At 38.2% G+C, this 16,665-nt stretch overlaps 1 protein-coding gene across 1 annotated transcript in view; it reads left to right on the forward strand.

Annotated features, from left to right (window-relative positions):
- Positions 1 to 16,665, forward strand: part of GJA10 (gap junction protein alpha 10) — a 137,756-nt gene that overhangs the window by 55,688 nt on the left and 65,403 nt on the right. Inside the window, exon 2 of the mRNA XM_044067178.1 lies at positions 14,556 to 14,607. Within this exon, the coding sequence (XP_043923113.1) occupies positions 14,556 to 14,594 (39 nt within the window). The 3' untranslated portion in view covers positions 14,595 to 14,607. The remainder of the gene's footprint in view (positions 1 to 14,555; positions 14,608 to 16,665) is intronic.

Below are 16,665 nucleotides of genomic sequence, written 5' to 3' on the forward strand. Positions count from 1 at the left end.
GGTCAGAAAGCATCTGCAGTTTGTGCAGATTTATGCAGTATGAAATAAAATAAATGTGTTAACCCTTTTCAAGCTCTAAATGCACTAAGCATATTATTAATACACACATTAATACATATTTTTCTGACATGTACCCTGGATGTTGCATCTCTGTACACAAATATGCCACATTGGGCTGGGTTGATGGCCCTACAATATTGGCTGGAAGTATCTGAACTATATAGAACAGGCTTTAATACCTTTTTGGTTTGCCTGGCGGAACACGTGTTGACAAAGAATGTATTCTACTTCCAGAACCAATGTTTTTGGCAAGTGCAGAGAACAGCTATGGGTGCATCTTTTGTACCCAAATATGCAGATCTCTTCATGGCATATTTGGAGGAGGAACTGATTTACAATTCTAGCCACAATCTGTATATTAATGAAATGGACATCTGGAGGCATTACCTTGACTATTGTTGGCTTGGGTGGGAGTCAGATGCTACCTATTTGGAGGAGTTTGTAGCTTATCTTAATGAAAACAAATGGGGGTATTGAGTTTAAACTCGGTTATAGTAAAACTCAGATAATCTTTTTGGATGTTCTTGTGAGTCGGAAGTCTGACAATACTTTGGAAAGTCAAATCTGTAGGAAGTTTCCCCAGAATAATTCACTACTCCATGCTAGCAGTTTTCATCCACAACATGTAATTCATAATATTCCTAAATCTCAATTCCTCCGAGTCCGTAGGATCTGTTCTGACACCCAGGTTTATAACCAACATAAACAGGACCTTATCTCTCGGTTCCGTGACAGATGTTACCCAGTAGGGAACATCATTGGGGCATGCAATTGGGCCACGGGGACAAGATAGACCCAAATTATTAGAATATCACAGGAGATTCTCTGAGAACAAGTCTCAGATCAGATTTGTGACTACTTTTGGCAGAAACACTAGGGCTTTCATGCAGATTATAAACAGACATTGGAATATTTTGATGGGGGAGGACAGACTCTTGGGATGTTTGGGTGACAGATGTTGTTTTTCGTTTCGATGGGGTCATACATTGGGATCACATTTTTCTCATTATAGAGGTATTATGTACAACAGGGAGTCTCATATTCAAAGGATGCTTATGGGTGATATATTGAGGGGTTACATGGCATGTGGACACTGCTCACATTGCCACAGGGTTTTTAAGACAAAAGAGTTCACCAGCAAAAACACACCGAATGTTTACAATATTAATTTTTTTGCTAATTGTAGAACATGTTGGGTTATTTATATGGCCACTTGTTCATGTTCTGCCTTTTACATAGGACAGACTTCACAACCCCTTAGACTCAGAATAGGGGAACACATGACTGACATCAAAAATAAAAGGCAGTTCAATGCATTGTTTAAACACACTTCCAAACATACCAATGTGAACTTTAGATTTACGATGATTAATTGTATCATGGCAGATTGTAGGGATAAAATCATGGGTGATTATAGGGATAAATCTAGTTGGCATTCCATACTTAATATGAAGGAGAGAAAATGGATAATTAAATCGGGAGGTTTGTTCTCCCCAGGTTTGAATGAACATTACTAATGTATTAAGCACTATCCAATAGGGTATTTTTAGGGGCTGGTACTTAGGATTTATAAGAGTGTGTTGTGGAGATTATTCCTTATAGCATTTCACTGAAGAAGGCTATTAGGCCGAAACCAGTTTGGTTTAGGTGGCTGGGGGCTGTTCCCCCACACCTAGTATGTTTTTGTTTATATTAGTTTCTTGCATATGTGTATTTATCCACACTAAATGGATGCTTTTTACCACATTTGGTGCTGGCTGTATTTTTGGTTTTGCTTTAAGTGATTCACCCCACAGTACGTCCACAGACAAGCCAGCAGGTCTGACATGAAACTGGTACCTCTGTCAGTCAATATTTCCTTTGAAAAACCTACCCTGCTGAAAATATCTAGCAAAGCATTTGCCACCTTTTCTGCCTCAATGGAAGACAGAGCCACCACCTCAGGGTATCTTGTAGCATAATCTACTACCACTAAGATATACTTTTTCCCGGAGGAACTTGGGGTAATAAAGAGGCCCCACAATATCCATAGCTACCCTCTGAAATGGCTCCTTAATCACAGGCAAAGGCATCAAAGGAGCTTTCACCTTGTCCCCTGCCTTACCTTCCTTTTGGCACTGCTCACAGGTCCTGCAGTAGCCTGTTATATCTCTGGAAATCCCAGGCCAATAAACATTCTGCATAATGTCTCTTTGTACATTTTATGCCCATATGACCTGGAAAGGGAATATCATGGGCTATGGCTAGAAGTGCCAGATGGTTGGCTCTGGTCATTGCCAACTGCTGTATTCTCTCACCCTTTAGCCTTCCCTCATAGGTCTACTCTCTATACAGTGACCCTTTGTCCGAGTATACAGATTCCACCTTCCCTTGAGAATTAGGTGCCTCACTAGCTACCTCCCTCAGGCCTTGTAATGTAGGGTCTGAGAGCTGAGCCTGTCTCAACTCTTTGTAACCCTTCCCAGCTCCCCTTCTACAGGAAGTCTGATATTCTCTGACAGCGGTGCCTCACTGTCTGCCCTGGTACTACTACTCACCTCTGCCTTTGCAGTCACTCTGTCCAAGAAAACATCAGTACCCACAAGCAGCTGTGGCTCACCTTCATTCTCTCTGCTACAGGGTAGCTCCCTCCCTAAAGTAACCACCTCACCAGTCCTGGCTGCAAGCATACTTCTGTCTGGGTCTCCCCCAGGTTACCAGACCCACATGCTTGTCTCCAAGCCTGACTGCGTGTAACTGCATGCGCACAGGGTACTGCATTATCAAAATCATTCCCTATCAAAACATCTGCAGGGATATCCTCAAACACACCTACTTGCTGGCTTCATTTTCCACCCTCCAGTCAAGGTGAACCCTAGCCAAAAGTATTTGGAATGGGATCCCTCCTAAAGCTCTGACTGGAGTAGACTGCCCAATTAAGTAGTGCTCCTCTTTAATGATTGTAGACTTTACACTGGTTCGGTCAGAGTCTGTGTCTCTCTTAGCAATGGCCTCTTTCCCATTTACTAAGATAGGATATAACCTCTTGTGGTTGTTTGGGTACCCTTGTTGACGCGAGACAACTTACTGCTGGCATTTTGCCATTCCCACTTACTGGCTGTCCCACCTCTTGTTCCCCATCTTGCCTCCATAGACATCTATATGCTACATGGCCCCACTGGTTGCATTTAAAACATTTAACCCTTGGTCCTGGACATGTACCTGGACTAGTGGCTACCTCTGTTACTGAAGAACTGTGTTGAGACAGTCTTTGCTGCCCACCATGAGTTCTCTTAGACCCATAAGCAGCACTGGGTGTCACTTTCCTGTGCAGTGATGTCCTGCTTCCTAGGTATAGGTCTGCCTTCTTCCCCAACTCATCTGCAGTATTGCATTGAATATCAGCTAACCAGATTCTCATGTCATCAGGCAAAGTGCTAAGGGCTTGTTCTCTCACCAAAAGGTCTACTAGCCCTTAAAAAGTGGTGACCTGTCATCCACTCACCCACCTGTGAAAATAAGTGCTTAGTTCAGCAGTATATTCACACAGACTTTCATCTGCCTTGCATCTATGCTCACAATTTTTTTTCTATAAGCTTCAGGTGTTAACTTAAAGTATTCTAAAAGACAGTTTTTACAGTATTATAATTTAAGCAATCAGTATCACACAATTTACAAATAGCAGTTACAGCTTTACCATGGAGAAAGGTGGTCAGGAACAGTACCCAGAGCCCTTGGTCAACATTGTACTGTTTGCATACCCTTTCAAATATATGAATGAAACTATCAAAATTATCCCCCTCTGTAAATTGTGGAAGACATTTACTGACCTTTGTTGCTTCTAGGATTTGGTTACTCCCTTCCCCATTACCTCCATGACTCTGGCAAAGAGTTAGCATTTCCTTTTCATGTTGCCTCTGCCTCTCCTTCTCGTCAGCCTTTAGATATGTGTCTCATTTTCCTTGGCCTCTAGATGTCTCAGTCTCTCTGTTGCTTCTATTTCCAAATGCTTGGCCTCCAGCTCAAGTCTCTCTAACTCTAGATGGATTTTTAAGTCCTCTGTGGAAAGGTTGAGCTTTCCATTTTCTGAGTTGTACATCTCCATGCCCAGCCTGGTTGTCCTCCTGATTGCTGGTCTGCAATCCAGCTGGGCCCAAAGCTACAATAATTTCTTCCTTAGTCAGGTTGGCATGCATCAGTCCTTTAGCCTGGCACATCTCAGCCAACTGGCTCTTTGTCAGTTTGCCATACTCCTCTGCTGACATGCTTGCTTGCTCTCCCTGACTAAGCTAACAAAAAAAATGAAACAATTGTGGTGTCAAACTCTGAATGTTCACTGTGTGACTGAGTGAGAGTATAAACATTTTCACTGACCACTGCACACAGGCAACAGGAATTCAATATCCACACCACTACAAGCCAATTAATGTGTGATGTGGCTATCTCACCACTGTCAACCAATTAATATGTGATGTGGATATCCCACCACTGCCACTAATTAATATGTGACTCCCCTGCACTGGCACAGTAATCAAGGGGCCTCAGTCCTCACCACTGGCAACATCTAGGGGATGTACACATTGGGAGGATGACAAGTACACACATAGTAAAGTGCAATTTTCCTTAAGAGCACACAGAGATCATAATCAGTTTATGGCTGGTTTCTCCCTCTTTCTCCAGATCCCCAGTAAGACTCCCCACTGTTACAGCTATAGAGTTGAGATCTCAGCTGAGTGGCCAAGTTAAGACCTCCAGCACCCTCTGTCCAACCAGTGCTTTGTGTCCCTGCCCAAGTAGCTGATGCACACACACTTTGACAATTGATTTACACACACACACACACACACACACACACACACACACACACACACACACACACACACACACACACACACACATGGGGAAGGCTGGCACAGGTTTACTACCTATGCTCCCTTCTGCCCAATCCTACTGTGTAATGTTGCCATTATTCAAATGGTAGCCTGACCAAGACTTGCAAGGCTATTTAGGAGTGGCCTGTACAGTGTCACCAAATACATATGCAAGTACTCTAAGAGCTTAAAATGTCTCTCAAATAACAGCCAAAAAGATAGGCTTAAATATATTTAATAATAAATAATAAAAGAACAAGACAATACTCAATAAAATCAACACAGTAACTTCAGAGTTCAAAATCACAGGAAATATTTTAAAACAACATTGTAGGACAGTCTCAAATACAGAAAATATATAAACTAATCTTTACTATATTCCTATCTATATTTAAAAGAGATACTATGGCCTAAATCTTACTTACAGCAAGGCAAGTGCAGATGATGATGAGTGAATGTTTCCAGGTCAAAGACAAAATACAGAATGCACAGTCTCTCTCTGAGAGAGTTCTTAAATTAATATTACATTTTACTGCTGGGTTAGCTTGGATGACATCACCTTTTGACACCTGACTTCAGTTCCCATGCTAAAACATAAACTAACAGAATTCAACATCTGTGTTAAAAATACATATATCTCAGATGTTTGCAGCTCTTGGAAGTCATAAAACAATAAAACACCTTTACATTTGAAACCTAATAATTATTTCTCTTTCAAAACAATACAAACACTTCTAGCTCTAGACATTGTCTTCTACTGAATTGAAACTGAGAGATAACATCTTTTGTTTATGGCCCAGCTATAAAGTAACTTAACCTCAACTATTCTTAAGTTTGGCAGGTTAATCTTCTATGTTCCAGCATGGTACACTGTGGATACATCTTAGCTCAGTACATAACATACAGTTCTGTATAAATCATATCAATATTCACAAATGACATACAATTATTTACAAAATTCCAGATAGCTAGGTTGGCAATGTTTCCCTCTATCGCAGATGGTACCATCCATACTCAACCGGAAAGAATAGCCAACCTGCTAACTGACAAATTTGGAGCACACTTCACCCCCTGTCCCCTCCAGCAAACCCCAAAGTATACCTGCCACCATTTCTCAATCTCTTTATCTCAAGACAGCAAATCATCTTGGCACTCTGAGGCCAAAACATAGCATTAATGGGGCCAGACAACATCCCAGTTGTTTAAAAGACAACATGTCAGGTTGCCTTTTAAACAACTGAAAACTTGATCCACCAGACCCACTTGGATTCCTGTTTACCAAAACCAAATTACTTGTGGAGGAAATAAGGCAAGCAAATTCTTCTTCAATTTCTTTAATAGTCCACAAAGTCACAGCAACACGCCAACCAGGAGCACACCAATTCCACGGAAAAAACAAGTGTACATTAACGCCAAAACTCTCCACTGCGTTTTCGTTTTAGTTACTTCCTCGGATGTAACAGAATACATACTGAGGTTTCTGGTCACCTTAAATACACACATAAAATGTACTAATTCAATAATTAGTGAATGAATTAATTAAGCAATCAACCCTCCAATTAAAACTTTTGATGTAGAAATGAATAAAATAGACTACCTACTAACCTAACTTTCTTATACAAATTTCTATGCATAACTATTAAAACCATCTATTTCAAAAGGGCTATTATTAAAAAACATATTTATTTCAAAGACCCTTGTAAACAATTAAATGTTGAAATATGAAAGCGTTAAAATATAAATAAATACTGTTAAAAATCAGAAATATATAAGTGCTTCAACAAGTTACAAAAAGTTAATCCTTATCCAACAGTGCCATCTATTGGGCAAAATGAGAATTAAAAACCAAAGCATTAATAAAACAAACTAAATACATATATTGGAGAATAAGGCTTATTGAATCACATATAGCCTATAAAGTGTATAGTGCTTATAATGACAATAAAAAAGTAATTGATCATAAAAATAATACTGTTCAAATTCATATAGAAATCCATATAAGATTTGGTGGACTAACAGTCCATAAAAAACACATGTAAGTAATAGTTAAAGTTTAGCAGCTCTCATTTTTAATACTGGGGCTATCGAAATGCTATCGTTAAGCCCAGGGAATTTGTTGGCCTCTAAATGTATTTGCCATAAAAGCTCTTTATACTCAATCGAAGTTTCCCAAGGACCACCTCTCAAATCCATGTCTACTACTTCTAGAACATAAAAAGTGAAAGAGGCTCCCTCGCAGTTCACTTTATGTCTATATAGGGCATTGTTGGCACATTGATTCTTGATGTCATAACAGTGCTCATAAATCCTGTTCCTTAATTTTCTCTCCGATTTCCCAACATAAAATGCTTCACATTTTTTACATGTAGCTAAGTAGACTATTCCCCTCGTTTGACAGTTTGCAAAATGTTTACTTCCAATCAGCAAATCCCTACTCTTTAAATTGTATCCTTGGGTACTATGCAGGTGCACTGATTGCACCTGCCACATTTAAAAGTGCCAACCCTACCTTCTTTAATATTCCCATTACTCTTTTTACTTTCCAAGAGGTTTTTAATGCTTTTACCTTTTCTAAACGTACATTTGAAAGGCTGGTTAAATAAATGATTAAGGTCTGATAATTCACCAAATTTTATCCATTCTTTCTCTAAAATATTCTTTATTTTGTAGGCTTCTCCACTAAAATCCATAACAAAGTTCCCACTTTCATTATCAGTTTCTTCTTTCTGTTTCAATTGACAATTCATTTCGCCTAGAATGGGCTTAAATTTATTAGTTCTACCTAATTTTACTTCGTCCTCTATTTCTTTAATTAATTGGTAAGGGTACCCTCTAACTAAGAACATATTCCTCAAAGTCTTACATTCAACCTGGAAGTCTTCATCTCTCGAAGACATTCGACTCCCCCTCACATATTGTCCTTTTATAATTCCTTTCTTTTGATAGTGGGGGTGCGCACTATCATATGCTAAAAAAGAGTTTGAGTAAGATTGTTTTCTGTAAACTCTAAAATAAAAATTGTCCTCCCCCTTACCTATAAAAATATCCAAGTACTTTAAACAACTTGTGTCCTTCACATACGTAAATTTCAAAAAGGTAGTAGACTGGCTAATATATTCAAAAAATGCCATGAATTCCATCTCAGTTCCTATCCATAGGAAACACATGTCATCAAGGTATCGTTTATACAGGTTCCAACACTTTTTATAAGGTGAATTAAGAATAAATTTGTTCTCCCAAACTGAGAGGATAATGTTAGTATAGATAGGGGCACATCTTGCCCCCATTGCTATCCCTTTCGTTTGCTTAAAAAATTCTCCTTCATAAAATAAAAAATTGTTACTTAAAACTAATTCCATCAGGGTGAGAATCAACTTAAACTCATTATTGTTAAATTTTCCAAAATTCACTAAGGCTTCCTCAAACCATTGTAAGCCTTCCTCAAATGGAATAGAGGAGAAGAGGTCAACTATATCCATAGTAATAAACATAATGTTTTTGTCAAAAATTTCCTTATTAAGATGTTGCAATAAGTCCCAGGAATCTTTCACTATGCCAGACCCCTCCTTCACCACCTTTTTTAGTTTTTCATCTAAACATTTTACTAGGGGTGCTGTTACTGAGCCTTCAGAGGCTACTATGGGTCTCAGTGGTGGATTGTTGGCATCTTTATGGACTTTAGGTACCCCAAATATTGAAGGTACTCTGGGTTTGGTTACATTCAGATATTTAAATGAATCAAGATCAATACTTCCTTCAAGCAACAAATCATTCAAAGTCAACCAAATTTTTTTGTTGCCTATATTGGTCTCATTTAAGGATGCTCTTTCATACCTATCCTCATTTTGCAACACTTCCAACATTTTAGTTTCATAAAATATCTGGTCCATAATTACCGTCCCCCCTCCCTTGTCGGGTTTGGTTACTCTTATAGCCGAATCATTTGATAAACTAAACAATAATTCAGTTTCCTCTTTTGTCAGGTTAGGAGTCACCCAATTCTTTGATATCTCATTCCTAATTTTCCTTTCCATCAATACTTCAAAATTTTTTAATTGGGGGTTCAAAGGGGGATTAAAAGTGCTTTTTCTCTTCAAAACTTCTGTGTTGTTTCTCCCCACATTATTGCCATGAAATATCAGTTCCAAGTTTTTCTTTCTAAGGAAAAGCTTCAAATCTATCATAACCTTTCTGATGTCTGCTTTCTTATTCGGAACAAATTTTAACCCTTTTGTGAATAAATTAAAATGGGTTTCTTTAATTTCCATACCACTGTAATTATAAATATTGTAGTCATTTTTTGTCCATACATAGCCATTCTTACTAATGCCATTGTTCCTGGTATCTTGTACTAAGCAATCAGATGTGTTGCTTAGTAATACCTGTTTTTGTTGTGTACAAACCCCTTCCCCCCATAATGGAAGTTTTTTTGAAAATTCAACTGGTGATTCCTTTCATAATTGTTCCTGATCCTTTCAGACCTTCTAAGGGGGGGATATTCTTGGTAACAATTATCGTTAATCTTCTATGTTCCAGCATGGTGCACTGTGGATACATCTTAGCTCAGTACATAACATACAGTTCTGTATAAATCATATCAATATTCACAAATGACATAAAATTATTTACAAAATTCCGGATAGCTAGGTTGGCAATGTTTCCCTCTATCACAGATGGTACCATCCATACTCAACCGGAAAGAATAGCCAACCTGCTAACTGACAAATTTGGAGCACACTTCACCCCCTGTCCCCTCCAGCAAACCCCAAAGTATACCTGCCACCATTTCTCAATCTCTTTATCTCAAGACAGCAAATCATCTTGGCACTCTGAGGCCAAAACACAGCATTAATGGGACCAGACAACATCCCAGTTGTTTAAAAGACAACATCTCAGGTTGCCTTTTAAACAACTGAAAACATGATCCACCAGACCCACTTGGATTCCTGTTTAACCACAGCCTGTGAACTGGCTATGTTCCGGAACAATGGAGGACAGCAACAGTAATCCCTCTGCACAAATGTGGACTATCAACTGACCCTGGGAATTAAAGGCCATGGAAAAAATCTTTATGGACCTTATTAACAAGGACATAGGCAATCTCTAAACTCTGGACCCAACCCAGTTTGGATTAGTTAAAAGTAGATCATGTCTGTTAAACATGGTTGGCTTGTTTGAGAAAGTCACCAAAGACCTGCACAAGGGAAAGACACTGTATACTGCCTATCTTGACCTAGCCCAGGCATTTGACACAATTCCCCCATTCAGGTATTATAGTGAAACTCTCCCAACTGGGAATTAATCCCTTCATTTCCAGATGGGTAGCCAACTGTTTCACTGACAGGACAGATACTGTCAAATTGGGTGACCACCGCTAGCAAAAGACCAGTCACCAGTGGTGTACCACAGGGTTCTATGCTGGGCCCATTACAATTCGGAATTTATTTCTCAGAAGTCCAGGCAGACTTGGGTGGACTGTGGCCAACTAAGTTCACTGACAATTGCAAATTGGGAGCAGTCATTGATTCCCTAAGTGATGTTGATATACTGCAGGTTGGGTTAATGCAAAAACATATTGGTGCCAAAGCCACAGATTAAAGCTAAATGCAAAACAATGCATTATTATTCCCTTTGGAAAGCTGACATCCCTGCTAATTACATTATAGACAGCACCCCACTAACAGACCCAGTGTTACATGATCTGGGTACTCAGGTTGATAGCAATCTTTGACCACGTATCCACACTAGTAAGGAAATCCTTCTGTGTGGCACATCTTGTAAGTAAAGGCATTGCATCTAGATCTAAGGATGTTACAGCTGCATTATACTCAGTCCTCATCAGACCAATAATTGAATGCAATTCTCCCTTTTTCATGTACCTCACCAGACAACTGCAACAAATGGAGAGACCACAGAGATTTTTCACCAGGAAATTATAGGGTACACAAAACATGTCTTGAGCAGAAAGATTGAAAACCTAGCACTGTATTCTGTCTCATACAGGTTGCTAAGGGTTGATCTGTTCCTGGCTTACAGGGCAGTCTCAGACCTGGCCATGATGGAAATGTTACACATTCAGAAATCAAACTGCATGAGGGTCACTCACTCCAGGGATCTTAACCTATCTTCTGACATGAACAAGTCATGCTGGAGAGATAGATGCATCTTCCAGAGACTGCCATTTCTCTGGAACAAGCTTCCAATTCATGTGAAATAGAGCCCCTCCTGAATCTTTTCAAACAAAATCTAGATCAACGGATGTGTGACCACAAATTCACTCCTGAGGTGGTGCCTGTGTCCCTCCTGGACAGTGGAAGTTGGTATTAACTACCACAGACCCTTACCTTTGCTCCCTTCACTCACCTAACCACCGACATTTGGGGCAACTTGGGGTAAATATGGCTAGGCTTGTAAGATCTCTAGGGTTGTCAGCCTAGTAACCTTCTATGAATCTATGAACCTATGAATACCTGCATCTGCGGGAGAGCAGCAACAAAGGTCATCAACAGGAACACAAATATTCTGCTTTCCTTTGTTTCAGTACATGGATAATTTGCTTTATATGACTTTAGCTAATTATAATTAAGCCATTGTTAAGAATTAGGTCACTGAACATTCATTATTTGTTACATATAAGGGAAAATAGAGTACTTATGTTATTTGCAATTAACTGTAAAGCCTGGACTTTATTTGGTTAATACACAGTCCATTTTACTTTCTTACCTGCAGTTGTTTGGTGACTTTTATTTTACATGCTGTCCACAAAGCCCTGCTGTTACTGAACAGCATATTTAAGCTCCAGCATTGTTTACTGTGCAAGACCCATATCAATACCTGCAACATTGTGTGGTAGGCCTACAATCATGTCCAAGCTGTATGTGGCCTACAGTGAGTCAATGCCAATGACTGATGGTCTATCACAAGTGAGAGACATATCAAGTATAGCTGAGTCCACTACAGGTGATGCAGCTAGAAGTCACATCTCCACATTACCTCTACCCTGAACATGTCCAGGGTCCCTTCAATAAACATTAATGGCTGCCCAGGCTTTTGACACAGATTGGTCCATAGTAGTGGATGAACTGGTCATGCCTGTGGCTGTTGCCATACACTATTTGGTTGTACTGCATACCCACCTGCACACAGCAAGAGACAAAATGGATACGACTGGTGACCCCAGTCAAGAATCTTTCATAACCTGAGAACCCCTGGCCACTTCTGTGACATGGCTGTTAGCAGTGGTGTGAAAGTGGCAAAGCCATATAATCTCTACTGCCTCTGTGAGACTTTTATCTGGCATATATTTCAGTGGTATTTTATTTTTCTTATCTATTGACAGGCTGATTTAAAACCAGTTACTTGTATACCTATTTGATTCTCAGAATTATTTTTTAATGAAATCATATTTCAATTTTCCTGATTGGTTTAAAGCACAAACCAGTCACACAGAGCTCCTATAAAGGCAGTCCCTCCTCAACAATTGACTGCACAATAGTGTCAGCAGAAACACCAGTTCACATGGATAAAAACTGAAGTTTAATTCCCCCCAGCAAGTCGACACCAGAGTGAAGCAAACAATAAAAACAAAACAAACAGTTCTGATATTAAACCAACAGATTAAGTGCTTTCATCTTATACAAGACTTCATCAGAATAAACAGAACCCTTCTCTACACCCATTTTTATAGTACATTACTCATCTTCCATTGGATAAAACATTAATTGAGTAATTAATTAATTATGCAAATAGTGCCAATGAACTAGAATAAAAAAAACAGTATTAATAAAGTTATTTAAACTGTACTCAACAGTTTTTTTTAAAAGTTTCTGTACTTTTAGTACTTTGTTTTCAGTGTATATCAAGATATAAGTGCATATGAAAGATCTTGTTCAAACCCTAAAACTAATCATAAAGGTAAAACAAACAAGAAAACATCCATTACAACATGTAGGAAACAGCCTTAAAAAGTTAACATGGTTTTACAATAGGCATAGTAATAAATGTGTATACATAAAAGTGCAGGAATGTAAAGTGTCTTAGGGCTATTAAAGTTGTGAAATGCTTAATGATGCAAAACAGGCAGCAGACAGAAGCTAAGTGTCCCATTGATAAATAAACCCCTTTTAAATCTGATAGTTACTTCACTCTGCCACCTTTTTATGTAACAATGAAATGTTTTATACTTTTTAAAGCTGTTTTAGCTTCTTGCTGCTGTTCTGCTGTGACTGTCATTGGCTGCTGTTAATGCTGTACATGGTGTACCACTAGACTAGAGCTTAACAGTACTGTACTCCCAATCTGTTTTGTAAAATACCTAAATAAATGCAGCAACTGTGTACAATGATGAATAGAAATCCATTTCATTTGTGTGCTTTATTGACTTAATTCACTGTCTATATAAGTACTGTAAGTGGAGCTTTTTTCCTTGGACATTCACCAAAAATGAGCAATGCTTGTTTTGGGTGACCATGTCAACAAGCTCTAAACTTAAAAACAAATTGTCAGAAGGGGGATTTGAACCCAAGCTTCTAGGTAAGACTGCACCCTTAATGCAGTGCCTTAGACTACTTAGCCATCCTTTATGAATAAATAAACAAATAAATAAAATAGTTTTAAAGTAGTGACCTTTAAGGCTTTTTCATTTACCAGAAAGTTTAGATAGATCATTTCTTTTCTTCTTACTTTCATGTATGGCTTAAAGAAAAGTGTTATTCAATTATGTAAGCCCCAAACTAATTATTGTTTTTAATGGATATAATTTTGGGGAATTTTGTTTGATAGTATGTAAATATATAAAAATGCCTGGGCCTACTGTTTTCAACTGTCGTACTGTTTGTCTTTTCGGCTTTTCCTGGTTAGGGGTCGCCACAGCGGAACTCCGGTCTGCTAATGATTGGCAGTAGATTTTTTTTATGGTGCCGAGTTGCCAGCTCGATGCCCAACCTTCAGCGAAGGCACACCCATTTACGCATGTGTTTCAAACACCACTCTACTGCAGGGAGGACATGCAGACTCCACACAGAAGGCACTCCAGCCAAGAATCGAACAGGAGAACCTCTTGCTGTGAGGCAACAAAGCTACCGTTGCACCAACTGTCATACTAAATAAATAAATTAGAAGAGCAATGTGAATGAAAAATTGTTGGTATGTTGTGGAATTACACTGACCATGAGCCGTGCTGGACCAGAAACCCTGCTGATAGGCAATTGTGCTTTTTGGGGCTGTTCTATCATGATAGTCAGCTGAGTAAAGATTCACATTTTTTATGAAGCACCATTATCTGGTTTGTTATATAAAGGATATCCAGTTTTTTGCATGCTCTGAATATGACTCTAGTGAGCAGACATTTCAGACTATGGGCACTGAATGGAGTAACTGTAACTGCCTATAAATCTTCTCTTAGCATGCAGGTTGCATTGCCAGCTTATTTAACTCTACTTGAAGTATCGCAGAGAACTCTGTAGAATCTCCAAAATCTAAATACAAAATTGCTTTCTGTCCCAATTTGCAGCTTTCTGAACATGAAGTATTGCACGTAGTAGTCTTGTTAATTACTTCAAGCTGTAAAAATAACCATGCCCTATGTTGGAGTCTAATGTGAAAGCTTCTGACTGACATATGTTCTGTGTTTCTTGCTTACTGCAGGTCTGGTTTGGGACATCAGGTTTGGGCCTGACATCGTAAACGTCACTGAAAGGTATTGTGTGTTAGATCTTCCTGTATGTTCTCACAGTCTATTACTAGAAGGTCTCTTTGCCCAGTAATGCACAAACAACACTTTGTGTACATTCGCATTTTAGAATGGGTAGAATAACTGTAATTTGGTAGAAAAGATGAGTGCCTCTAAGCTGACATTTCATAGATTGTTTTGTTATGGTCTGCAAATGTGTTTCATTTTCCTGCTTTTTGATTAACAATAACTGATGATTAAGATGTGTGGCAGACACTAGACATGATTCTACCGTATCTCTGACGCTAAATGAAAACAAAAGTTTGGTTAAGGTTACTTATTGATTTATCAGATTTACAAATAAAAAACTGCAGTCAGCAAGCACAAGTCTTCAGTTTGTTTTCTAGAATATATGCCTTTGTCTATAATTTTTACTCAGATGATTACCCAAGTGAATGTTGAGATATGATATCACGATAAACCTACGGAACAAAAGATTATATCACAATAAAGGATAGATTAACATGATCCCAACAATATTTATTTTCATTTTCAAAATATTTTATTGATTTTCACAACAGAGAAAGTTTCCAGGCAGCAACAATAATGTGTAGGTGAATGTACATAGTGCTGTAATAAACAATATATGCGAGAATAAACAATCTTAACCTTTCCAGTATTACAATAACAATAATTGAAATATACAGTAAAAATTGGATAAGCGGCCTAAAAAAAACAAATAATTTGATATTAAATTAGTCTAAAAATCTTATCTTTCTGAAAACTGATAGAAAGGAAGAAATAATAAATACAATCATTTAGGTTAGGGTTAACCCCAAATTCTAGAGTGTATGTAACTTGCATTTAAATGAATTGATTGTTTAAGATAGCCAAAGGATACTTTTTAATATTTTGCTCTAGACCTCAATGTTTTGCTCTTTGCAGGTCTTATTAATTTTAGTTATTTTAAATGCACTGATGTGTTTTAATGCTATAACTTTCAAACCTGCCCATGTTGTTTTGGACATGTCTAACCAGTTTGTTATTAGATAGTATTTCATAAGTACAAAAATTATAATAAGGGCATTTTGCTCGTTTATTTATATCGTCTAGAAGAATAGGTAAAAAAAGCTAATTGCCAACTCCAGTTTGAGATGTGAAACCATGAATTCATTAGCTTAATATATAGATATACGGGTGATCCCATAAAGCTTTTGGATATTGGGTGGCACAGTGGTTAGCCTTGTTGCCTCACAGCAAGAGGTTGTCTGGTTTGATTCTCCGCTGGGGTGCCTTCTGTGTGGAGTCTGTATGTCCTCCCTGCATTTGCGTGGGTTTCCTCTGGGTGCTTCAGTTTCCTTCCACATTCCAAAGACATGCATCTGGAGCATTTCTCCCTGGGCCTCTGCTGAAAATGTGCTCTGTCTCAGACTTTCCTGGTAAACAAATAATAAATAAAATATATACAAGATCAAAGTGCATGAATTAAGATTGCTTCTTCAGTTACACAGAGTTTACAATGTTTGAAGATTTGGGCCTAAAAGCCCTAATTTTACCGGTATTAAATGAGCATTACAGTTTATCATTAACTGAGTGTAGTAAGGTTTTCCAGCAGGGATATTCTTTATCTTAAGTCTTATTAAATTTTGGATTTTATTGCCTGTAAAGATCTCTGGGAATGCCTCCTACCAGACTTTAGAGAAAATGTATCTGTTATCGAATTGGTATAGCTGGATAAGCTTGCATGTTTTTAAGGTGGCATTGTTTTGAGATAATGTTAGTAAGTTTTGGAGAAAGTGTAGGTTGTTTAGCATACTTGGAGTGAAAAAATAGTTTTTAAGGAATAGTGATCTGACTTAGCAGTGCTGTGTAACCTTTAGGAAGATTAAGTTTTATCCTCATATTTTCTATAGTTGTAGTATTAGGTTCATTAGGTCCCATATTAACTTATCCCTTAAGAGGGGAAATTTTGTTAGGTCTATCATTTTATTGTTTATGGTAAGTATATAACTTTTATTTAGAGGCTGCAATAGATAGCCCATATTGTCAAGTTTCTGGGTTTTTTAATAAGAGGTTAAAAGATGA

Source organism: Protopterus annectens, chromosome 1.part0 (assembly GCF_019279795.1).
Source record: "Protopterus annectens isolate FY-2018-M chromosome 1.part0, PAN1.0, whole genome shotgun sequence".
Classification (NCBI taxonomy): Eukaryota; Metazoa; Chordata; order Ceratodontiformes; family Protopteridae; genus Protopterus; species Protopterus annectens.